Source organism: Heptranchias perlo, chromosome 5, assembly GCF_035084215.1.
Source record: "Heptranchias perlo isolate sHepPer1 chromosome 5, sHepPer1.hap1, whole genome shotgun sequence".
Classification (NCBI taxonomy): domain Eukaryota; kingdom Metazoa; phylum Chordata; class Chondrichthyes; order Hexanchiformes; family Hexanchidae; genus Heptranchias; species Heptranchias perlo.
Window position 1 is genome coordinate 134,093,367 of NC_090329.1, and position 25,711 is coordinate 134,119,077.

At 45.7% G+C, this 25,711-nt stretch overlaps 1 protein-coding gene across 1 annotated transcript in view; it reads right to left on the minus strand.

Annotated features, from left to right (window-relative positions):
* LOC137322210 (dynein axonemal heavy chain 8-like) overlaps positions 1 to 25,711 on the minus strand; it is a 1,468,904-nt gene that overhangs the window by 849,974 nt on the left and 593,219 nt on the right. Inside the window, exon 36 of the mRNA XM_067985326.1 lies at positions 18,649 to 18,889. Within this exon, the coding sequence (XP_067841427.1) occupies positions 18,649 to 18,889 (241 nt within the window). The remainder of the gene's footprint in view (positions 1 to 18,648; positions 18,890 to 25,711) is intronic.

Genomic DNA, 25,711 nt, shown 5'->3' on the forward strand with positions numbered 1-25,711 from the left:
TGTTTACATACGAATGTACGAATTAAGAACAGGAGTGGGCCATTCGGCTGCACTGCCATTTGATAAGATCATGGCTGATCTGATTGTGACCTCAACCCTACTTTCCCGTCTACCTACTATAACCTTTGACTCCCTTGTTAATCAGGAATCTATCTAACTCAGCCTTAAAAATATTCAATGACCCTGCCTCCACCGCTCTCTGGGGAAGGGAGTTCCACAGACTCACGACCCTCAGAGAAAAAATTTCTCCTCATCTCCGTCTTAAATGGGAGACCCCTTATTTTTAAACTGTGTCCCCTAGTTCTAGTCTCTCCCACAAGGGGAAACATCCTCTCAGCATCTACCCCTTCTAGTCCCCTCAGGATTTTATATGTTTCATTAAGATCACCTCTCATTTTTAGAAACTCCAAGGCCCAACTTGTCCAACCTTTCCTCAGAAGATAACACCCTCATCCCAGGATTCAGTCGAGTAAACCTTCTCTGAACCGCCTTTAAAGCAATTATGTCCTTTCTTAAATAAGGAGACCAAAACTGCACACAGTATTCTTGATGTGGTCTCACCAATGCCCTGTACAACTGTAGCAAAACATCTCTACTTTTATATTCCATTCCCCTTGCAATAAATGACAACATTCCATTTGCCTTCCTAATCGCTTGCTGTACCTGCATACTAACTTTTTGTGATTCATGTACTAGGATACCCAGATCCCTCTGTACCTCAGAGTTCTGCAATCTCTCTCCATTTAAATAAAATACTGCTTTTCTCTTCCTCCTGCCAAAGTGGACAAGTTCACATTTTCCCACATTACATTCCAACTGCCAAATGTTTGCGCACTCAGTTTCAAATTTTGCCCACTGACTCACAAATTTTTGCCACAAGCTATCTATATCCCTTTGCAGACTACTTTTGTCCTCTTCACAATTTACCTTCCTACCTACCTTTGTGTCATCAGCAAATTTAGCAACCATACATTCGGTCCCTTCATCCAAGTCATTGATATAGATTGTAAATAGTTGAGGCCCAAGCACTGAACCCTGTGGCACTCCACTCGTTACATCTTGCCACCCTGAAAATGACCCATTTATGCCTACTCTCTGTTTCCTGTTAACTAACCAATCCTTTATCCATGCTAATATGTTACCCCCTACACCATGAGCTCTTATTTTGTGTAGTAGTCTTTGATGTGGCACCTTGTCAAATGCCTTCTGGAAATCCAAGTACACCACATCCACAGGATCCCCTTTATCCAACTTGCTTGTTATTTCCTCAAAGAACTCAAATAAATTAGTCAAACACGATTTCCCTTTCACAAAGCCATGTTGACTCTGCCTGATTGTATTGATATTTTCTAAGTGCCCTGTTATAATCTCCTTGATAATAGATTCTAGCATTTTCCCTATGACAGATGTTAAGTTAAATTGGCATGTAGTTTCCTGCTTTCTGTCTCCCTCCTTTCTTGAATAGAGGAGTTACATTTGCTATTTTCCAATCTGTTGGGGGCCTTCCAGAATCTAGGGAATTTTGGAAAATTAATACCAATGTTGCTACTATCTCTGCAGCCACTTCTTTTAAGATCCTTGAATGAAGTCCGTCAGGACCTGGGGACTTGACAGCTTTTCGTTCTAATAATTTTTTCAGAACCCTTTTCCTGGTGATTGTAAATGTTTTAAGTTCCTTCCTCCCTTTTACCTCTTGATTCACAATTATTTCTGGCATGTTATTTGTATTCTCTACAGTGAAGAAAGATTCAAAATATCTGCCATTTCCTTGTTCTCAATTATAAATTCCCCAGACTCACTCTCTGGAGGACCAACGCTCACTTTACTTACTCTTTTCCTTTTTAAATACCTGTAGAAATTCTTACTATCTGTTTTTATATTTCTAGCTAGCTTTCTCTCGTACTCTAATTTCTCCCTCCTTATTATTCTTTTAGTCATTCTTTGCTGTTTTTTATATTCTGTCTAATCTTCTGACCTGCCTCTAATCTTGGCTGAATTGTATGCTTTTTCTTTCAATTTGATACTATCTTTAACTTCCTTAGTTAGCCACGGATGGTACTTCCTTCCCCTAGAGCCTTTCTTTCTCACTGGAATGTATCTTTGCTGAATGTTATGAAATATCTCATTAAACATCTGCCACTGCATCTCTACTGACCGCTTTCGTCTATACAGTCTGCAAGCTCCTCAAACCTGTTGGACAATTGCAAAGGCTGAGGCTCCTCCACTTCTACCTTCTCAATCCCCTTACCTGCCTTGTTCACAGTCACACCCTCCTGTCCCTGACCAATTCAGACAATCCTATCCTAAGCGGTGTGGATTACCGCCTCCTGGAAAGTAATCTGTTTGGGAGGACACAAAGAGGCTGCAAAGGGATACAAACAGGTTAAGTGAGTGGGCAAGAAGGTGGCGGAATATTTTTTAAAAGGTGAGAGACTAAGAAATGTTGATAGTCAGAGGGATTTAGGTATCTTGGTACATGAATCACATAAAGTTAACACGCAGGGACAGCAAGCAATTAGGAAGGCAAATGGTATTTATTGCAAGGGGGTTGAAGTATAAGAGCAAGGACGTCTTGCTGCAATTATATAGGGCTCCAATGAGACCACACCTGCAGAACTGAGTACAGTTTTGGTCTCCTTAGCTACCTGCCTTAGAGGGGGTGCAACAAAGGTTCACTAGGTTGATTCCTGGGATGAGAGGGTTGTCCTATGAGGAAAGATTGAGTAGAATGGGCCTATATTCTCTGGAGTTTAGAAGAATGAAAGGTGATCTCATCAAAATGTAGAAAATTCTTAGAGGGCTTGACAGGGTAAGAGGCTTTTTCCCCTGGCTGGAGAGTCTAGAACTCAAAGTCATAGTCTCAAAATGAGGGGTCGACCATTTAGGACCAAAATGAGGAAAAATGTCTTCACTCGGGGTAGTCAGACAGGTGGATTGGGCAGACACATGGTAGATGAAATTTAAAACAGAGAAGTGTGATGTGATTCATTTGGTAGGAAGAATGAGGAGAGGCAATATAAACTAAATAGTACAATTTTAAAGGGAGTGCAGAGAAAAGAGAGGCCTGGGGGCATGTGTAAGCAAATTTTTGAAGGTGGCAGGCCCACTTGAGAAGGCTGTTAAAAAAGAATATGGGATCATGGACTTTTTTTCATAGAAGCATAGAGTACAAAAGCAAGGAAGTTATGCTAAACCTGTACAAAACACTGGTTAAGCCTCAGGTGGAGTGTTGTGTTCCATTCTGTGCACCACACTTTCGGAAGGATGTCAAGGCCTTACAAAGTGTGCAGAAAAAATTTACTGGAATGATACCAGGGATAAGGGACTTCAATTATGTGGAGAGACAGGAGAAGCTGGGGTTATTCTCCTTAGAACAGAGAAGGTTAAGGGGAGTTTGATAGAGGTGTTCAAAATCATGAACTGTTTTGATAGAGTAAATAAGAAGAAACTGTTTCCAGTGGTAGAAGAGTCGGTAAGCAAAGGACATTGGCGAAAGAGCCAGAGGCAACATGAGGAAACATTTTTTATGGTGCGAGTTGTAATAATCTGAAAAGCACTGCCTGAAAAGGTGGTGGAAACAGATTCAATCGTAACTTTCAAAACGTTACCTTTTAGCATGACAGAGCGCCATCAAAGCGCCATGTCCCACTGGCACGACATGTAAATGATGACATTTTTAAAATGGATTTAGCTTTGGACAGACCCTAATGTAAGAGTTTACAATGCATTTTGGAATGGAATGTTGCATCATAAATATAAAATCTGGTCATGGCCTCCTCCCGTACAATGTGGAACTTCTGCTATTCATTTTGTTCGTTAACCCTATCCACTAATCATTTGTATAATCAATATTTAAGTGTAAGTGCTGCTAATTATCATTCTACAGTTAATAGGCAATTGTTAATGCATGACTTGTTGTCTGACTTCTTCTTTGATGATTTGGCAGGAAAGGGTAAATCCATTCACTCACTTAAGTTTATCTAATGCTAACATTTCCAAGTTTGGAGACGACACAAAGCTGGGGTGGAATGTGAGCTGTGAGGGGGATGAAAAGAGGCTCCCATGTGATTGAGACAAGTTGGGTGAGTGGGCAAGAAAATGGCAGATGCAGTATAAAGTGGATAAATGTGAGGTAATCCACTTTGGTTGTAAAAACAGAAAAGCAGATTATTATCTGAATGGTGATATATTGGGAAAAGGGAAGGTGCAGCAAGACCTGGGTGTCCTTGTACACCAGTCGCTAGAAGCGAGCATTCAGGTGCAGAGTCATGATTTCAAATCCCGCCACGGCAGCTGGCGAATTTAAATTCAATTAATTAATTAAATTCAATTAATTAAATAAAAATCTGGAATTAAAATACTAGTATCAGTCATGATGGCCATGAAACTACCGGATTGTCGTAAAAACCCATCTGGTTCACTAATGTCCTTTAGGGAAGGAAATCTGCCGTCCTTACCCGGTCTGGCCTATATGTCACTCCAGACCCACAGCAATGTGGTTGATTCTTAATTGCCCTCTGAAATGGCCTAGCAAGTCACTCAGTTGTAAAATCTCGCCACAAAAAGTCATAATAAGAATAAAACTGGACGGACCACCCTGCATCGGACCACTAGGCACCGGACACGACAACGGCAAACCAAGCCCAGTCGACCCTGCAAGGTTCGCCTTACTAACATCTCGGGACTTGTGCCAAAATTGGGAGAGCTGTCCCACAGACTAGTCAAGCAACAGCCTGACATAGCCATACTCACAGAATCATATCTTTCAGCCAACGTCCCAGACTCTTCCATCACCATCCCTGGGTATGTCCTGTCCCACCGGCAGGACAGACCCACCAGAGGTGGCGGTACAGTGATATACAGACAGGAGGGAGTGGCCCTGGGAGTCCTCAACATTGACTCTGGACCCCATGAAATCTCATGGCATTAGGTCAAACATGGGCAAGGAAACCTCCTGCTGATTACCACCTACCGTCCTCCCTCAGCTGATGAATCAGTCCTCCTCCATGTTGAACACCACTTGGAGGAAGCACTGAGGGGAGCAAGGGCACAAAATGTACTCTGGGTGGGGGACTTCAATGTCCATCACCAAGAGTGGCTCGGTAGCACCACTACTGACCGAGCTGGCCGAGTCCTGAAGGACATAGCTGCTAGACTGGGCCTGCGGCAGGTGGCGAGCGAACCAACACGAGGGAAAAACTTACTTGACCTCGTCCTCACCAATCTACCTGTCGCAAATGCATCTGTCCACAACAGTATTGGTAGGAGTGACCACCGCACAGTCCTCATGGAGATGAAGTCCCGTCTTCGCACTGAGGACACCATCCAACGTGTTGTGTGGCACTACCACCGTGCTAAATGGGATAGATTCAGAACAGCTCAAAACTGGGCATCCATGAGGCGCTGTGGGCCATCAGCAGCAGCAGAATTGTATTCCAGCACAATCTGTAACCTCATGGCCCGGCATATTCCTCACTCTACCGTTACCTACAAGCCAGGGGATCAACCCTGGTTCAATGAGGAGTGTAGAAGAACATGCCAGGAGCAGCACCAGGCGTACCTAAAAATGAGGTGCCAACCTGGTGAAGCTACAACTCAGGACTACATGCATGCTAAACAACGGAAGCAACATGCTATAGACAGAGCTAAGTGATTCCACAACCAACGGATCAGATCAAAGCTCTGCAGTCCTGCCACATCCAGTCGTGAATGGTGGTGGACAATTAAACAACTAACGGGAGGAGGAGGCTCATGCAAACATCCCCATCCTCAATGATGGCGGGGTCCAGCACGTGAGTGCAAAAGACAAGGCTGAAGCGTTTGCAACCATCTTCAGCCAGAAGTGCCGAGTGGATGATCCATCTCGGCCTCCTCCCGATATCCCCAACATCACGGAAGCCAGTCTTCGGCCAATTCGATTCACTCCACGTGATATCAAGAAACGGTTGAGTGCACTGGATACAGCAAAGGCTATGGGCCCCGACAACACCCCAGCTGTAGTGCTGAAGACTTGTGCTCCAGAACTAGCTGCGCCTCTAGCCAAGCTGTTCCAGTACAGCTACAACATTGGCATCTACTCGACAATGTTGAAAATTGCCCAGGTATGTCCTGTCCACAAAAAGCATGACAAATCCAATCCGGCCAATTACCGCCCCATCAGTCTACTCTCAATCATCAGCAAAGTGATGGAAGGTGTCGTCGACAGTGCTATCAAGCGGCACTTACTCACCAATAACCTGCTCACCAATGCTCAGTTTGGGTTCCGCCAGAACCACTCGGCTCCAGACCTCATTACAGCCTTGGTCCAAACATGGACAAAAGAGCTGAATTCCAGAGGTGAGGTGAGAGTGACTGCCCTTGACATCAAGGCAGCATTTGACCGAGTGTGGCACCAAGGAACCCTCGTAAAACTGAAGTCAATGGGAATCAGGGGGAAAACTCTCCAGTGGCTGAAGTCATACCTAGCACAAAGGAAGATGGTAGTGGTTGTTGGTGACCAATCATCTCACCCCAGGGCATTGCTGCAGGAGTTCCTCAGGGCAGTGTCCTGGGCCCAACCATCTTCAGCTGCTTCATCAATGAACTTCCCTCCATCATAAGGTCAGAAATGGGGATGTTTGCTGATGACTGCACAGTGTTCAGTTCCATTCGCAACCCCTCAGATAATGAAGCAGTCCGAGCCCGCATGCAGCAAGACCTGGACGACATCCAGGGTTGGGCTCATAAGTGGCAAGTAACATTCGCGCCAGATAAGTGCCAGGCAATGACCATCTCCAACAAGAGAGAGTCTAACCACCTCCCCTTGACATTCAACGGCATTACCATCGCCGAATCCCCCACCATCAACATCCTGGGGGTCACCATTGACCAGAAACTTAACTGGACCTGCCATATAAATACTGTGGTTACGAGAGCAGGTCAGAGGCTGGGTATTTTGCGGTGAGTGACTCACCTCCTGACTCCCCAAAGCCTTTCCACCATCTACAAGGCACAAGTCAGGAGTGTGATGGAATACTCTCCACTTGCTTGGATGAGTGCAGCTCCAACAACACTCAAGAAGCTCGACACCATCCAAGATAAAGCAGCCCGCTTGATTGGCACCCCATCCACCACCCTAAACATCCACTCCCTTCACCACCGGCGCACAGTGGCTGCAGTGTGTACCATCCACAGGATGCACTGCAGCAACTCGCCAAGGCTTCTTCGACAGCACCTCCCAAACCCGCGATCTCTACCACCTAGAAGGACAAGAGCGGCAGGCACATGGGAACAACACCACCTGCACGTTCCCCTCCAAGTCACACACCATCCCGACTTGGAAATATATCGCTGTTCCTTCATTGTCGCTGGGTCAAAATCCTGGAACTCCCTTCCTAACAGCGCTGTGGGAGTACCGTCACCACACGGACTGCAGCGGTTCAAGAAGGCGGCTCACCACCACCTTCTCAAGGGCAATTAGGGATGGGCAATAAATGCTGGCCTCGCCAGCGACGCCCACATCCTGTGAACGAATAAAAAAAAAGTTAGGAAGGCGAATGGTATGTTGGCCTTCAGTGCAAGAGGATTTGAGTTCAGGACCAGGGATGTCTTACTGCAGTTATACAGGGCCTTGGTGAGACCACATCTGAGTTATTGTGTGCAGTTTTGGTTTCCTATCTGAGGAAGGATGTCCTTGCCATGGAGGGAGTGCAACAAAGGTTTACCAGACTGATTCCTGGGATGGCAGGACTGACGTATGAGGAGAGATTGGGTTGACTAGGCCTATATTCACTAGAGTTTGGAAGAATGAGAGGAGTTCTCATCGAAACATATGAAGTTCTAACAGGACTAGACAGACTAGATGCAGGGAGGATGTTCCCGATGGCTGGAAAGTCCAGAACCAGGGGTTACAGTCTCAGGATATGGGGTATGCCATTTAGAACCGAGATGAAGAGAAATTTCTTCACTCAGAGGGTGGTGAACAAGGCAGTGGAGGCTAAGTCATTAGATGTATTCAAGAAGGCGACAGATATATTTCTTAATGCTAAAGGGATCAAGGGACATGGGGAAAAACGGGAACAGGGTACTGAGTTCGAAGATCAGCCATGATCATTTTGAATGGCGGAGCAGGCCCGAAGGGCTGAATGGCCTACTCTTGCTCCTATTTTCTATGTTTCGATGTTTCTAATCCTAATTGACAGGGTAACTGCAAATACAATCCGAACTGGTTCGTGTGAGGCAGTTTGGTGAACCACAACAAGGCATTATTCACTCCTATGGCATAGGCTGGCAAAAAATGCTGACAGTTTTGACAAAGTTATGGTGAAGGGGTTAAGGATTGGTCTGGTGTCTTGATAAATATTTTGAGTCCCAAGCCCAAATTTCTTACAACATGCTGCTAGGGAATCTAACATGCAAACACATAATCTGATGGTAATGGTTACACACAGGTTGTACAATGACAGTGTAGAAGCCTTTTGTGTTCATATACGTGACATTCCGCTGAAGTGGAGCATTAATGACTCAGTGAATCTTTGGAAAACCAGCCATTTGGAAGAAGCCTACTAATCCGTGGTGTCCATGGAGGTCACAAAATCACAAGGTAATTACAGATGAGGAAGGCCATTCAACCGATGTCAACTCTTCCATCCACAGAAATTCTAACTTTCCCCCCTTGTAGCATGCAATTTCAAATTAAAGTCCATGGTTTGTGCCTCTACCACCCAATCTAGAGTTTATTTCACATGTTGATAACTCTTTGTATGAAGAGGAATTTCCTGATTCGTCCTAAAATTACTTTTTACCAGTTTAAACCTTGTCCCTTAGTTCTATTTCCACCGTTTAATTTAAAGTCATATTTAAGTTTACCTTTTTCTCGATCCATAACAACCTATATACCTGTCAGTCGCCTCCTTTTCAACCTGAAAAGCCCAAGTCTATACAGACTTTAATCATAACTCAAACCCCTGACATAAGGAATTATCCTCGTGGCACTTGTCTTCACTGCCTCTGGTGCTTGAATATCTCTCTTGTTTCTTAGCAACCAGAAGTGAATTCCGTCCTCAAGATGCAGTCAGCTGAGCACTATACATTCTTTCCTGCTCTGACTTATATTCTGCTGCTTTGGTTATATAGTTCAACATCCAATTCACTTTGTTGATTGCTGCTCAGGATTGGTTAGACATATTTAACATTGAGTCTAAGACCACTAGGTTTCTTTCAGTTTCATCCCTAGTTATTTTGAAGCCATTAATGGAGTGTGCATGTTATTTATTTTTCCGACATATGTGTAGCAGTTTCCACTTGTTTGCATTAATTTTCAGCTGCTATTGCTCTGCGTACTTGCATATTTTGTCAAACTTATTAAGTAATTTCTGAGCTGCCTCTTTTAATTCCACTGCATCTTCTAGTTAGAATTACAGCTCATAAGGGAGGCATAGAAAATAAGAATAGGATTTGGCAGAGTCAACATGGATTTATGAAAGGGAAATCATGTTTAACAAACCTATTGGAGTTCTTTGAGGATGTAACGAGTAGAATAGATAAGGGGGGACCAGTGGATGTGATGTATTTGGATTTTCAGAAGGCTTTTGACAAGGTCCCACACAGGAGATTAGTGAACAAAGTTAGAGCACATGGAATTGGGGATAATATACTTGCATGGATTGAGAATTGGTTTACAGACAGAAAACAGAGACTTGGAATAAACGAGTCTTTTTCAGGTTGGCAGACTGTGACTAGTGGGGTACGGCAGGGATCAGTGCTTGGGCCCGTTATTCACTATCTATATCAATGATTCTGATGAGGGGACCAAATGTAATATTTCCAAGTTTGCTGATGACACAAAACTACATGGGAATGTGAGTTGTGAGGAGGTTTATTTTATTCGTTCATGGGATGTGGGCATCACTGGCAAGGCCAGCATTTATTGCCTATCCCTAATTGCCCTTGAGAAAGTGGTGGTGAGCCGCCTTCTTGAACTGCTGCAGTCCGTGTGGTGACGGTTCTCCCACAGTGCTGTTAGGAAGGGAGTTCCAGGATTTTGACCCAGCGACAATGAGGGAACGGCGATATATTTCCAAGTCGGGATGGTGTGTGACTTGGAAGGGGATGTGCAGGTGGTGTTGTTCCCATGTGGCTGCTGCCCTTGTCCTTCTCGGTGGTAGAGGTCGCGGGATTGGGAGGTGCTGTTGAAGAAGCCTTGGCGAGTTGCTGCAGTGCATCCTGTAGATGGTACACTCTGCAGCCATGGTGTGCCGGTGGTGAAGGGAGTGAATGTTTAGGGTGGTGGATGGGGTGCCAATCAAGTGGGCTGCTTTGTCCTGGATGGTGTTGAGCTTCGTGAGTGTTGTTGCAGCTGCACTCATCCAGGCAAGTGGAGAGTATTCCATCACACTCCTGATTTGTGCCTTGTAGATGGTGGAAAGGCTTTGGGGAGTCAGGAGGTGAGTCACTCACCGCAGAATACCCAGCCTCTGACCTGCTCGTGTAGCCACAGTATTTATGTGGCTGGTCCAGTCAAGTTTCTGGTCAATGGTGACCCCCAGGATGTTGATGGTGGGGGATTCAGCGATGGTAATGCCGTTGAATGTCAAGGGGAGGTGGTTGGACTCTCTCTTGTTGGAGATGGTCATTGCCTGGCACTTGTCTGGCGTGAATGTTACTTGCCACTTATGAGCCCAAGCCAAATGTTGTCCAGGTCTTGCTGCATGCGGGTTCGGACTGCTTCATTATCTGAGGGGTTGCGAATGGAACTGAACACTGTGCAATCATCAGCAAACATCCCCATTTCTGACCTTATGATGGAGGGAAGGTCATTGATGAAGCAGCTGAAGATGGTCGGGCCTAGGACTGCCCTGAGGAACTCCTGCAGCAATGTCCTGGGGCTGAGATGATTGGCCTCCAACAACCACTACCATCTTCCTTTGTGCTAGGTATAACTCCAGACACTGGAGACTTTTCCCCCTGATTCCCATTGACTTCAATTTTACTGGGGCTCCTTAGTGCCACACTCGGTCAAATGCTGCCTTGTTGTCAAGGGCAGTCACTCTCACCTCACCTCTGGAATTCAGCTCTTTTGTCCATGTTTGGACCAAGGCTGTAATGAGGTCTGGAGCCGAGTGGTCCTGGCGGAACCCAAACTGAGCATTGGTGAGCAGGTTATTGGTGAGTAAGTGCCGCTTGATAGCACTGTCGACGACACCTTCCATCACTTTGCTGATGATTGAGAGTAGACTGATGGGCTGGTAATTGGCCGGATTGGATTTGTCATGCTTTTTGTGGACAGGACATACCTGGGCAATTTTCCACATTGTCGGGTAGATGCCAGTGTTGTAGCTGTACTGGAACAGCTTGGCTAGAAGCTTACCAAGCCCCCAATATTTTGGGCAGGAAGTGCGAGCACGTTTCTGACCAGAAGTGCAACGCCCGCTATATTGGTACAGGAAAAAAATAGGCATCCAAGGCCGATGTCTGAAAAGGCCCTTTGCAGATGCAAATAAGGGGCCTAATGCCTGTTTGAGGACCCCTCTCCAAGATTGAGGCAGCCCATACCACTGTGGGCTGCACTCAGAAAAACCAGCCCTCGGGGTCGCCTGCATCAAAGTAACTTACTTCAGTGCTCCACCCGACCCAATGTTAAAGGACCCGATTGCCGGTGGAGAAGGCAGAGGAGAAGGGTTTATGCAAGCAGTTAAGTTTGAATTGTGTTTAAAATAACTGGAAAGCAGGTATCAGTAAAAGTGATCATGAAGCTGTTGGATTGTCGTAGAAACCTAACTTAAGGTTCATTGAGAAGGAAACTGATCTGGTCTATATGCCTAGAGGAGTATCGTGAGTGCAGGGGCAAAATTAGAAAAAAAGGAAATTAGGAAAGCAAAGAGGGGGCATGAAAAAATATTGCAAGTAAAATCAAGGAAAACCCAAAGATGTTTTATAAATGCATAAAGAGCAAGAGGATAACTAAGGAAAGAGTACAGCCTATTGGAGACCAAAAAGATAACCTATATGTGAAGGCGGAAGACGTAGGTATGGTTCTTAATGAATACTTTGGCCCCGATATTACCAGGGAGGCGGGTTGGCAGCGGGGCGGGGGGGGCGACTGGGCACGTGGGTAACCCGCCCAGTCAAATCGTTGCGTTCCCCACGCGATCGCGGGTAAATTGAAGCCACTTACCTTGGCTTCCGGGTTGCCCGTTTGAAACAAGCGCAGTGGGTGGACTGTGCACCCGCATCACAGGCTGTCAGCTGGAGGAGCCCTATTTAAAGGGGCAGTCCTCCAATACTGCTCGTGCAGCAAACAGCCAAAATTACAGAATGGAGCAGCCGAGGGAAAAGGCTGCTCCCAGGTTTAAAGATGCCTCACTCTAGGTGTTACTGGTTAGGGTAGTAGGAAGCGTAAGGCAAAGGTTTCGTGAGTACAAAGGGGATGCACAAGGGTGATTCATGGTTTGTCAAGTTTTTTATTTATATTTGATTCTGGTTCAACTAACATTAAATATTATATTGTCACCACTACTGCTACATCATGGCCATTCTTTGACTGGCTTGTGCAATAAGTCCCTTTCATGAGGTTCTCCATGAACACCCACACTTGATGCCACCCATTGGGTCACACTACAGTGGGAGAATGTGTAGTTGCATGACTATTTTGTGCACTCGGCTCCTGACCTCATTACAGCCTTGGTCCAAACATGGACAAAAGAGCTGAATTCCAGAGGTGAGGTGAGCATGACTGCCCTTGACATCAAGGCAGCATTTGACCGAGTGTGGCACCAAGGGGACCTCGGAAAATTGAAGTCAATGGGAATCAGGGGGAAAACTCTCCAGTGGCTGGAGTCAAACCTAGCACAAAGGAAGATGGCAGTGGTTGTTGGAGGCCAATCATTTCAGCCCCAGGACATTGCTGCAGGAGCTCCTCAGGGCAGTGTCCTGGGCCCAACCATCTTCAGCTGCTTCATCAATGACCTTCCCTCCATCATAAGGTCAGAAATGGGGATGTTCGCTGATGATTGCACAGTGTTCAGTTCCATTCGCAACCCATCTGATAATGAAGCAGTCCGTGCCCGCATGCAGCAAGACCTGGACAACATCCAGGCTTGGGCTGCAAAGTGGCAAGTAACATTTGCGCCAGACAAGTGCCAGGCAATGACCATCTCCAACAAGAGAGAGACCACCTCCCCTTGACATTCAACAGCATTACCATCGCCAAATCCCCCACCATCAACATACTGGGGGTCACCATTGAACAGAAACTTAACTGGACCAGCCACATAAATACTGTGGCTACAAGAGCAGGTCAGAGGCTGGGTATTCTGCGGTGAGTGACTCACCTCCTGACTCCCCAAAGCCTTTCCACCATCTACAACGCACAAGTCAGGAGTGTGATGGATAAATGCAGCTCCAACAACACTCAAGAAGCTCGATACCATCCAGGACAAAGCAGCCCGCTTGATTGGCACCCCATCCACCACCCTAAACATTCACTCCCTTCATCACCGGCGCACTGTGGCTGCACTGTGTACCATCCACAGGATGCACTGCAGCAACTCGCCAAGGCTTCTTCGACAGCACCTCCCAAACCCGCGACCTCTCCCACCTAGAACGACAAGGGCAGCAGGCACGTGGGAACAATGCCAACTGCACGTTCCCCTCCAAGTCACACACCATCCCGACTTGAAAATATATCGCCGTTCCTTCATCGTCGCTGGATCAAAATCCTGGAACTCCCTTCCTAACAGTACTGTGGGAGAATCTTTACCACATGAACTGCAGCGGTTCATAAAGGCGGCTCACCACCACCTTCTCAAGGGCAATTAGGGATGGGCAATAAATGCTGGCCTTGCCAGCGACGCCCACATCGCATGAACGAATTAAAAGAAAAGGTGCCTGTGGCGCAGCACTTTGTCGTGGAGCTCCATGTGGCGGAGGTGGATGACGTGCTTGGCGAGGCTGGTGATGTTGCTCGTCCTCGGATAAAGTGATGAATGCAGCTATGGCGCCCCCTCATCCTGACGGTGTGAGTTTGAGGGGGTCAGCAAAGTAGGTAAATGTGTTTGCACAGCAGAGTTTAGGGTAAAAATTAATAATTTTGAGTGGAAAGACAAAGGTGTTGCAGCCAAAGCTTTGTCTGAAGTGACAGAGTGTCCTGCTGCAATAAATGGGGTATTCCCCCCAACTGTCAAAAAATCCTTTGCAACTGCCACTAGCTGCTGACTTAAACACGTCTGCTCCAACGGGGAGTGTTTCCCACAGCACGGAAAACACGGTGAGGATCCATGAAAATTGCACCCCTGCCAAAATCTCCACTCAATGAGGTCTGTCAAGTACCTTAACGAGGTAAGTAAGTATTTAAATTGTCATCCCGCCGGTTTTAATTACCGATGGGAGTCCCGCATGCGGGACCTGCGCGCGCACCCAATCGCGTCATTTGGGAACCCGGAAGTGGGCGGGTTGGAGCTGGTCTCCGGACCCGCTCCGGGAATCCCTCATTTTAGGAGCACTCCCCCCCCACCGCACCCACTCGGCCATCCTAAAATCGGCCCCGTTGCATCACGAAAGAAGGAGACGATGCAGACATTGCAGTTCACAGAATCATAGAATCACAGAAAATAGGAGCAACAGTAGACCTGCTCCGCCATTCAAAATGATCATGGCTGATCGTCGAACTCAGTGCCCTGTTCCCGCTTTTTCCCCATATCCCTTGATTCCTTCAGCATTAAGAAATATATCTATCTCCTTCTGGAATATATTTAATGGCTTGGCCTTCACTGCCATCTATGATAGAGAATTCCACAGGTTCACCACCCTCTGAGTGAAGAAATTTCTCCTCATCTCGGTTCTAAATGGCATACCCCATATCCTGAGACTGTGACCCCTGGTTATGGATTCCCCATCCATCGGGAATAACCTCCCTGCATCTAGTCTGACTAGTCCTGTTAGAATTTTATATGTTTCGATGAGATCACCTCTCATTCTTCTCACCTCTAGTGAATATAGGCCAAGTCAACCCGATCTCTCCTCATACGTCAGTCCTGCCATCCAAAGAATCAGTCTGGTAAACCTTCGTTGCACTCCCTCCATGGCAAGGACATCCTTCCTCAGATAAGGAGACCAAAACTGCACACAATATTCCAGATGTGGTCTCACCAAGGCCCTGTATAACTGCAGTAAGACATCCCTGTTCCTGTACTCAAATCCTCTTGCAATGAAGGCCAACATACCATTCGCCTTCCTAACTGCTTGTTGCACCTGAATGCTCGCTTTCAGCGACTGGTGTACAAGGACACCCAGGTCTCGTTGCACCTTCCCTTTTCCCAATATATCACCATTCAGATAATCTGCCTTTCTGTTTTTACAATCAAAGTGGATAACCTCACATTTATCCACTTTATACTGCATCTGCCATGTTCTTGCCCACTCACCCAACTTGTCTAAATCACGTGGGAGCCTCTTTGCATCCTCCTCACAGCTCACATTCCACCCCAGCTTTGTGTCGTCTGCAAACTTGGAAATATTACATTCAGTTCCCTCATCCAAATCATTGATATATATTGTGAATAGCTGGGGCCCAAGCACTGATCCCTGCGGTACCCCACTGGTCACTGCCTGCCACCCGGAAAAGGACCCGTTTATTCCTACTCTCTGTTTCCTGTCTGTCAACCAATTCTCAATCCATGCCAGTACATTCCCCCCAATCCCATGTGCTTTAATTTTGCACACTAACCTCTTGTGTGGGGCCTTCTGAAAATCCAAGTACACCACATCCACTGGTTCTCCCCTATCTATTCTACTAGTTACCGCCTCAAAAAACTCCAGTAGATTTGTTAAGAATGATTTCCCTTTCATAAACCCATGCTGACTTTGTCCAATCCCGTTAATGCCTTCTAAGTGTTTTGTTATCACATCCTTTATAATAGACTCTAGCATTTTCCCCAATACTGATGTTAGGCTAACTGGTCTGTAATTCCCTGTTTTTTCTCTCCCTCCTTTTTTAAGCTGTACTGTGTACAGTTCTGGTCACCCTATTATAGAAAGGATATTATTAAACTAGAAAGAGTGCAGAAAAGATTTACTGGGATGCTACCGGGACTTGATGGTTTGACTTATAGGGAGAGGTTGGATAGACTGAGGCTTTTTTCCCTGGACAGTAGGAGGTTTAGGGGTGGTCTTATAGAAGTCTATAAAATAATGAGGGGCATAGATAAGGTAGATAGTCAAAATCTTTTCCCAAAGGTAGGGGAGTCTATAACGAGGGGGCATAGATTTAAGGTGAGGGGAGAGATACAAAAGGGTCCAGAGGGGCAATTTTTTCACTCAAAGGGTGGTGAGTGTCTGGAACGAGCTGCCAGAGGCAGCAGTAGAGGCGGGTACAATTTTGTCTTTTAAAAAGCATTTGGACAGTTACATGGGTAAGATGGGTATAGAGGGATATGGGCCAATTGCAGGCAATTGGGACTAGCTTAGTGGTATAAACTGGGCGACATGGACATGTTGGGCCGAAGGGCCTGTTTCCATGTTGTAAACTTCTATGATTCTATGATTCTATAAATAGTGGGGATACATTTGCCAGACTCCAATCTGTAGGAACTGTTCCAGAGTCTATGGAATTTTGGAAGTTAAGGAGCAGGAATGTGAAATATTGGATGGGATAAACATAGTGATAGAGGAAATATTAAGGGAAATGAAATGTGTTCCAGGCTGCTAAGAGAAGCAAGGGAGGAAATAGTGGAGGCTCTGACCATTATTTTCCAAGCCTCTCTGGCAACAGGCACGGTGCCGGAGGACTGGGGGACTGCTAACGTTGTGCTGTCGTTTAAGAAGAGAGAAAAGGATACACTGAGTAATTACAGGCCAGTCAGCCTAACCTCAGTGGTGGGCAAACTACTGGAAAAAATTCTGAGGGACAATATTAATTGTCATTTAGAAAGGCATGGATTAATCAAGGACAGTCAGCATGGATTTGTTAAGGGAAGGTCGTGTCTAACTAACTTGATTTAATTTTTTGAGGAGGTAACAAGGAGGGTCGATGAGGGTCGCGTGTTTGATGCAATCTACCTGGATTTTCGCAAGGCTTTTGACAAGGTCCCACATGGTAGACTGGTCAGAAAAGTAAAAGCCAGTGGGATCCAAGGGAAAGTGGCAAGTTGGATCCAAAATTGGATCAGTGACAGGAAGCAATGGATAATGGTCGACGGGTGTTTTTGTGACTGGAATGCTGTTTCCAGTGGGGTTCCGCAGGGCTCAGTACCAGGTCCCTTGCTTTTTGTGGTACATATTAATGATTTAGACCTAAATGTAGGGGGCATGATTAAGAAGTTTGCAGATGATACAAAAATTGTCCGTGTGGTTGATAGTGAGTAGGGAAGCAGCAGACTGCAGGAAGATATCAATGGGCTGGTCAGGTGGGCAGAAAAGTGGCAAATGGAATTCAATCTGGAGAAGTGTGAGGTAATGCATTTGTGGAGGGCAAACAAGGCAAGGGAACACACTATAAATGGTAGGATACTGAGAAGTGTAGAAGATCAGAGGGACCTTGGAGTGCATGTTCACAGATCCCTGAAGGTAGCAGGACAGGTCGATAAGTTCGTTAAGAAGGCATACGGGATACTTTCCTTTATTAGCAGAGGCACAGAATATAAGAGCAGGGAGGTTATGCTGGAACTGTATAAAACACGAGTTAGGCCACAGCTTGAGTACTGTGTACAGTTCTGGTCACATTACAGGAAAGATGTGATTGCACTAGAGAGGGTACAGAGGAAATTTACAAGGATGTTGCCAGGACTGGAGAATTTTAGCTTTGAGGAAAGATTGGATAGGCTGGGGTTGTATTCTTTGGAACAGAGGAGGCTGAGGGGTGATTTAATTGAGGTGTATAAAATTATGAATGGCCTAGACAGAGTGCAGAGGAAAGAGAATTTCCCTTAGCAGAGAGGTTAATAACCAGGGGGCATAGATTTAAAGTGATTGATAGAAGGATTAGAGGGCAGTTGAGGCGATTTTTTTTTTATCCAGAGGGTGGTGGGGATCTGGAACTCACTGCCAGAAAGGGTGGTAGAGGCAGAAACCCTCATTGCATTTAAAGGGTACTTGGATGTGCACTTGAGGTGCCATAACCCACAATGCTACGGACCAAGAGCTGGAAAGTGGGATTCGAAAGATAACTCTTTTTCGGCCAGCAGAGACACGATGGTCTGAATGGCCTCCTTCTGTGCTGTAAATTTCTATGATCCTAAGATATGTGACACCAATCCCACACCAATGTGATTGACACCTGAAGTGGCCTAACAAACCATTTGGTTGTCAGTGCAACTAGGGATGGACAATAATTTCCGACCTTGCCAACGATGCCCACATCCAGAGAATGAATTAAAAAATAGGATCCCAACGAAGGTGCAGATGCAGACGCAGGATAGTTTTGGAACAGACAATGCAAAGAATGTTGGATGTTTGCTGAAAGGACAGAGAAACTAACAATAATTCCATATTATATGGAGAGGTGGGATGAAGAATCCGGGGGTGAAGTTGGTCTTAGGAGAAAGTCAACGGAAAAGAAAATTGGGCAGAGTGTAAAGTGGCTGCTGATCCGCTATCGTCCATTTTGTGTTATCGCCCAAAACCAATTTCTCCACCTGTGAGTTTTAGGTAATACTGACTAATGCCTCAACATACCTCAATATCATCCTTAAACTGAAGCAGTGGTGCATCCATAACGTTTTTCAGGGAGAATAATTCTGATGTGACGTTAAATTTATGCCCTGTTACTGCAGATATCCGTTCCCAATGTCTTGGTTGTATTGATTTGCTGGACATCATTTCCAGGAGAGGACATGACTCACTGAAATCATCTATTTTCTTCTTCAGATCCAGAAATGCCTGCCATTCCTTCAAGCCTTTAGGCAACCTACGACACCTAGAAATGGTTCAGGTAAAAGAATGGTTCACCAAATTAAAATATATCAGTAAGCTAACATGTAATATGTCACTATTAAGACAATAATATATTCCTAAATATGCTTAAACAAGACTTATTGAACATTTATCAGGATTCCATGGAGTATGCATGTATGCTGGAGCACTGAGTAATGACCAATGTAATATCTATTTTCAAAAAAAGATGTGGAGATGCCGGTGATGGACTGGGGTTGACAATTGTAAACAATTTTACAACACCAAGTTATAGTCCAGCAATTTTATTTACCTGAGGAAGGAGGAAGCCTCCGAAAGCTTGTGAATTTAAAATAAAATTGCTGGACTATAACTTGGTGTTGTAAAATTGTTTACAATTCAAAAAAAGAGACAGAGCTAACGCAGATGAATGCAGATCAATTAGTTTAATATTTGTGGCAGGGAAAATTTTAGAAACTTTCAAGATTACTAAATATTTGATAAGAAAATAATTAGAACTAGAAAAAAAATATCAAAAAGGGACAGTGTGCTTGACAAACCTGCTAGAGTTGTTTGAGATGATGGTAGATGTTGTGCATGGGGGAAATGCAGTGAATGTGATGTACATGGACTTTCAGAAAGCCTTAGACAAGGTAGAACACAGGACACTAATGGAGAAGTTTAAGACACATGGAATTAAGGGGTGGGTAGCAAATTGGATTAAAAAGTGATTAGAAGGGACCTAAGGGCCGTTTCTCAGAGAGTTCGACAGTGGGGACAGGTGTCCCACAGGGTTCTGTTCTGGGACCACTTCTGTTCACTGTTTACATCAAAGATTTAGATAAAGAACTAGAGGGAGCGGTGTCCAAAGCTGCAGATATTAAGATAGAAGACATAATAAACAATTCTGAGGATGAAAGGAAACTGCAAGGGGATACTGATAAGATGGTGGAATGGGCAAAAAAGTGTCAGATGGAATTCAATGTCCGTAAGTGTGAGGCAGCACACTTTGGCAAAAACAAAATGAATATTTATACATTTGTGGGGGGAAGGAGGAGAACAGCCAGATGTCATTGTCCATGTACTGTTCCAGTACAGCTACAACACTGGCATCTACCCGACAATGTGGAAATTTGCCCAGGTATGTCCTGTCCACAAAAAGCAGGACAAATCCAATCCGGCCAATTACCGCCCCATCAGTCTACTCTCAATCATCAGCAAAGTGATGGAAGGTGTCGTTGACAGTGCTATCAAGCGGCACTTACTCACCAATAACCTGCTCACCAATGCTCAGCAAGACCTGACAACATCCAGGCTTGGGCTCATAAGTGGCAAGTAACATTCGCGCCAGACAAGTGCCAGGCAATGACCATCTCCATCAAGAGAGAGTCCAACCACCTCCCCTTGGCATTCAACGGCATTTCCATCGCCGAATCCCCCACCATCAACATCCTGGGGGTCACCATTGACCAGAAACTTAACTGGACTAGCCATATAAATACTGTGGCTACAAGAGCAGGCCAGAGGCTGGGTATTCTGCGGCGAGTGACTCGCCTCCTGACTCCCCAAAGCTTTTCCACCATCTACAAGACACAAGTCAGGAGTGTGATGGAATACTCTCCACTTGCCTGGATGAGTGCAGCTCCAACAACACTCGAGAAGCTCGACACCATCCAGGACAAAGCAGTCCGCTTGATTGGCACCTCATCCACCATCCTAAACATTCACTCCCTTCATCACCAGCGCACTGTGGCTGCAGTGTGTACCATCCACAGGATGCACTGCAGCAACTCGCCAAGGCTTCTTCGACAGCACTTCCCAAACCCGCAAACTCTAACGCCTAGAAGGACAAGGGCAGCAGGCATGTGGGAACAACCACCTGCACGTTCCCCTCCAAGTCACACACCATCCTGACTTGGAAATATATCGCCGTTCCGTCATCGTCGCTGGGTCAAAATTTTTTTTTATTCGTTCATGGGATGTGGGCGTCGCTGGCAAGGCCAGCATTTATTGCCCATCCCTAATTGCCCTTGAGAAGGTGGTGGTGAGCTGCCTTCTTGAACCGCTGCAGTCCGTGTGGTGACGGTTCTCCCACAGTGCTGTTAGGAAGGGAGTTCCAGGATTTTGACCCAGCGACGACGATGGAACGGCGATATATTTCCAAGTCGGGATGGTGTGTGACTTGGAGGGGAACGTGCAGGTGGTGTTGTTCCCATGTGCCTGCCGCTCTTGTCCTTCTAGGTGGTAGAGGTCGTGAGTTTGGGAGGTGCTGTCGAAGAAGCCTTGGCGAGTTGCTGCAGTGCATCCTGTGGATGGTACACACTGCAGCCACTGTGCGCCGGTGGTGAAGGGAGTGAATGTTTAGGGTGGTGGATGGGATGCCAATCAAGCAGGCTGCTTTATCTTGGATGGTGTCGAGCTTTTTGAGTGTTGTTGGAGCTGCACTCATCCAAGCAAGTGGAGAGTATTCCATCACACTCCTGACTTGTGCCTTGTAGATGGTGAAAAGGCTTTCGGGAGTCAGGAGGTGAGTCACTCGCCGCAGAATACCTAGCCTCTGACCTGCTCTCGTAGCCACAGTATTTATATGGCTGGTCCACTTAAGTTTCTGGTCAATGGTGACCCCCAGGATGTTGATGGTGGGGGATTCGGCGATGGTAATGCCGTTGAATGTCAAGGGGAGGTGGTTAGACTCTCTCTTGTTGGAGATGGTCATTGCCTGGCACTTGTCTGGCACGAATGTTACTTGCCACTTATGAGCCCAAGCCTGGATGTTGTCCAGGTCTTGCTGCATGCGGGCTCGGACTGCTTCATTATTTGAGGGATTGCGAATGGAACTGAACACTGTGCAATCATCAGCGAACATCCCCATTTCTGACCTTATGATGGAGGGAAGGTCATTAATGAAGCAGCTGAAGATGGTTGAGCCTAGGACACTGCCCTGAGGAACTCCTGCAGCAATGTCCTGGGGCTGAGATGATTGGCCTCCAACAACCACTACCATCTTCCATTGTGCTAGGTATGACTCCAGCCATTGGAGTGTTTTCCCCCTGATTCCCATTGACTTCAATTTTACTAGGGCTCCTTGGTGCCACACTCGGTCAAATGCTGCCTTGATGTCAAGGGCATCAAATCCTAGAACTCCCTACCTAACAGCACTGTGGGAGAACCTTCACCACATGGACTGCAGCGGTTCAAGAAGGCGGTTCACCACCACCTTCTCAAGGGCAATTAGGGATGGGCAATAAATGCTGGCCTCGCCAGCGACTCCCACATCCCATGAACGAATTAAAAAACTGTTGGAACCAACAACATAGGAAGGGAAAGGGTTGAGGTTCTGCAGACAGAGTTTCAGAAGCTAGGGAGGAAGTTAAAGAGCAGGACCTCAAAGGTCGTAATCTCTGGATTACTCCAGTGGTACATGCTTATGAGTATAGGAACAGTAAGTTAAGGCAGGTTAATGCGTGGGTGGAGAGATGGTACAGGAGGGAGGGCTTCAGATTCCTGGGGCACTGAGACCTGTTCTGGGGAAGAAGAGGCCTATACAAGATAGACAGGTTGCACCTCAACAGGGCTGGGACCAATGTCCTCGTGGCAGGTTGACTACTGCTGTGGGGGAGGGTTTAAACTAATTTGACTGGGGGAGGGGCACCAGGGTGAAGCATTAGGAGAGACAAGATGCACAGAGGATTGGGAGAAACAAACAGCATTAGAATAAAGAGTAGTTCAGAAATAGGAGGGATCAGACAGGGGAGAAATTCAAGCGGGTTTGGAATGCATGTGTGTAAATGCTTGGAGCGTGGTAAATAAGGTTGGTGAGCTGCAGTCAAAATTTTCAACATGGGATTATGATGTTGTGGCAATAACTGAGACCTGGCTCAAACAAGGGGAGGATTGGGAACTTAATATTCCTGGCTACAAAGTATTCAGGAAAGATAGGGAAGGAAAAAAAGGAGGGGGTTGCAGTAGTGATTAAAGCGACCGCTACATCCCTGGAAAGGGATGATGTACTTGAGGGACAATAGAGGAGCTATTACGCTGATGGGTGTACTACAGGCCACCTCAATAGTGGGAAGGAGATAGAGGAGCAACTTTGCAGGCAAATCAAAGGTGAATATACTCAACTGGAGGAGGGCTCATTTCAGTGAGTTGAAAAGGGATCTGGCCCAGGTGGTTTGGAATCAAAGATTGGCAGGTAAAATAGTAAATAAGCAATGGGAGGCCTTCAAAGAGGAGAAAGAGGATGCCCTTTCTTTCCCCCTTGGGAACTTAATATTCCTGGCTACAAAGTATTCAGGAAAGATAGGGAAGGAAAAAAGGGAGAGGGTAGCAGTAGTGATTAAAGCTACCGCTACATCCCTGGAAAGGGATGATGTACTTGAGGGTTCAAAGACAGAACCTATTTGGTTAGAATTAAGGAACAATAGAGGAGCTATTATGCTGATGGGGGAAAGAAAGGGCATCCAAAGCTAGAGCCCCTTGGATGACTAAAGATATAGAAATTAAAATGAAATAGAAGAAGGAGGCTTATGGTAAATGTCAGGTTCATAATGCAGTAGAGAATCAAGCTGAATACAGAAGTACAGAGGAGAACTGAAAAAGGAAATAAGAGGGACAGAGAGCATATGAGAATAGATTAGCGGGTAACATAAAAGGGAACCCAAAAGTCTTAAATAAACATATAAATAGTAAAAGGGTAGTCAAAGGAAAGGTACAGCCAATTAGGGACCAAAATGGGGATCTTCTTGTGGACGCAGAGGTACTAAATGAATACTTTGCATCTGTCTTCACGAAAGAAGAGGATGCTGCCAATGTCACAGTAAAGGAGGAGGTAGTGGGGAAATTGGATAGGATAAAAGTAGATAAAGAGGAAGAACTTAAAAGGTTGGCAGCGCTCAAATTAGAAAAGAAACCCGGTCCAATTGGATGCATCCTAAGTTGCTGAGAGAAGTAAGGGTGGAAACTGCAGAGGCTCTGGCCACAATTTTCCAATCCTCCTTAGGTATAGGAGTGGTGTCAGAGGACTGGAGGGTTGCAAATGTTGGACCCCTGTTCGAAAAAGGGGAGAAGGATAAACCTGGCAACTATAGGCCAGTTAGCCTGATAGCGTTGGTGGGGACACTCTTACAGGCAATAGTCCAGGACAAAATTAATTGGTACTTGAAAAAATACAGGTTAATAAATAAAAGCCAGCATGGATTTGTAAAGGCAAATTGTGTTCGACTAATGTGAATGTGTTCTTTAATGAATTAATGGAGAGGGTTGCTGAGGGAAGTGGAGTTGATGTTGTTTATATGGACTTTCTAAAGGTGTTTAATAAAATACCACATAATAAACTTGTTCGCAAAATTGAAGCGCATATGATTAAAGGGGCAATGGATGCATGGATACAAAATTAGCTAAAGGACAGAAAGCAGAGAGTACTGGTGAACGGTTCTTTTTCAAACTGGAGGGAAGTATACAGTGGTGTCCCCCAGAGGTCGGTATTAGGACTTTTGCAGTTTTTGATCTATGTTAATGACCTGGACTTGGGTATACAGGGCATAATTTCAAAGTTTGCTGATGACACAAAACTCAGAAATGTAGTAAACAGTGAGGAGAATAGGAAAAGACTTCAGGGGGACAGACATGGTGAAATGGGCAGACATAAGGCAGATGAAATTTAACACAGAGCAATGTGAAGTGATTCATTTTGGTAGGAGGAATGAGGAGGGCAATATAAACTAAATGGTACAATTTGATTGAATGGCGGAGCAGGCTCAAGGGGCCATATGGCCTACTCCTGCTCCTATTTATTAAGCTCTTATGCTCTTATGCAGGAACGGAGAGACCAGGAAGCATATGTATGTACACAAGTTATTGAAGGTGGCAGGACAAGTTGAGAAGGCTGTTAAAAGGCAGAGGGAAACCTTGGCTTATAAGCAAGGAAATTATGCTAAATCTGTATAAAACACTGGTTCGACCCCAGCTGGAGTACTGTGGCCAGTTCTGGGCACCACACTTTAGGAAGGATGTCAAGGCCTTGGAGAGGGTACAGAGGAGATTTACGAGAATGGTACCAGGGATGCAGAACTTCAGTTACATGGAGAGACAAGGTATCAAGAGGTATGGGGAGAGAGCGGAATATGGTATTGATATAGAGGATCAGCCATGATCATATTGAATGGCGGAGCAAGCTCGAAGGGCCGAATGATGTACTCCTGCTCATATTTTCTATATTTCCAGACTAAAGAAGCTGGGGTTGTTCTTCTTAGAGAAGAGAAGGTTAAGGGGAGATTTGTTAAAGGTGTTCAAAATCATGATATAGTAAATAAGGAGAAACTGTTTCAAGTGGCAGAAGGGTCAGTAACCTGAGGACACAGATTTAAGGTAACTGGCTAAAGAACCAAAGGCGACATGAGGCAGTGAGTCGTTATGATCTGGAATGCAGTACCTGAAAGGGTGGTGGAAGCAGATTGATTCAAAAGGAAATTGGATCAATACTTAAAAAGGAGAATAATTTGCAGGGCTATGGGGAAAGAGCGAGGGAGTGGGACTAATTGGATAGCTCTTTCAATGAGCGGCACAGGTACAATGGGCCGAATGTTCTCCTTACCTAGAGTTACATAGGGCTCAATTTTAAAAGGGTGGTGGGATAGCAGCGAGGTGGGGGGCAGGGTCAATGGGCGCGCGACAAACCCGAAAAATAAAAACTTACCTTTCTCCATGCGATCGCGAGGTAATCGATGCTCATGAATCTTGTTTCTGGGTTTCGCACCCGGCAGCCAGCTGATAGGAGCTGCCGAGGGTGGAAGGGGCGGAGAAAGAGAGAGAGACATCATCCAGCGAGGGGCAAAGATCAGGTGGC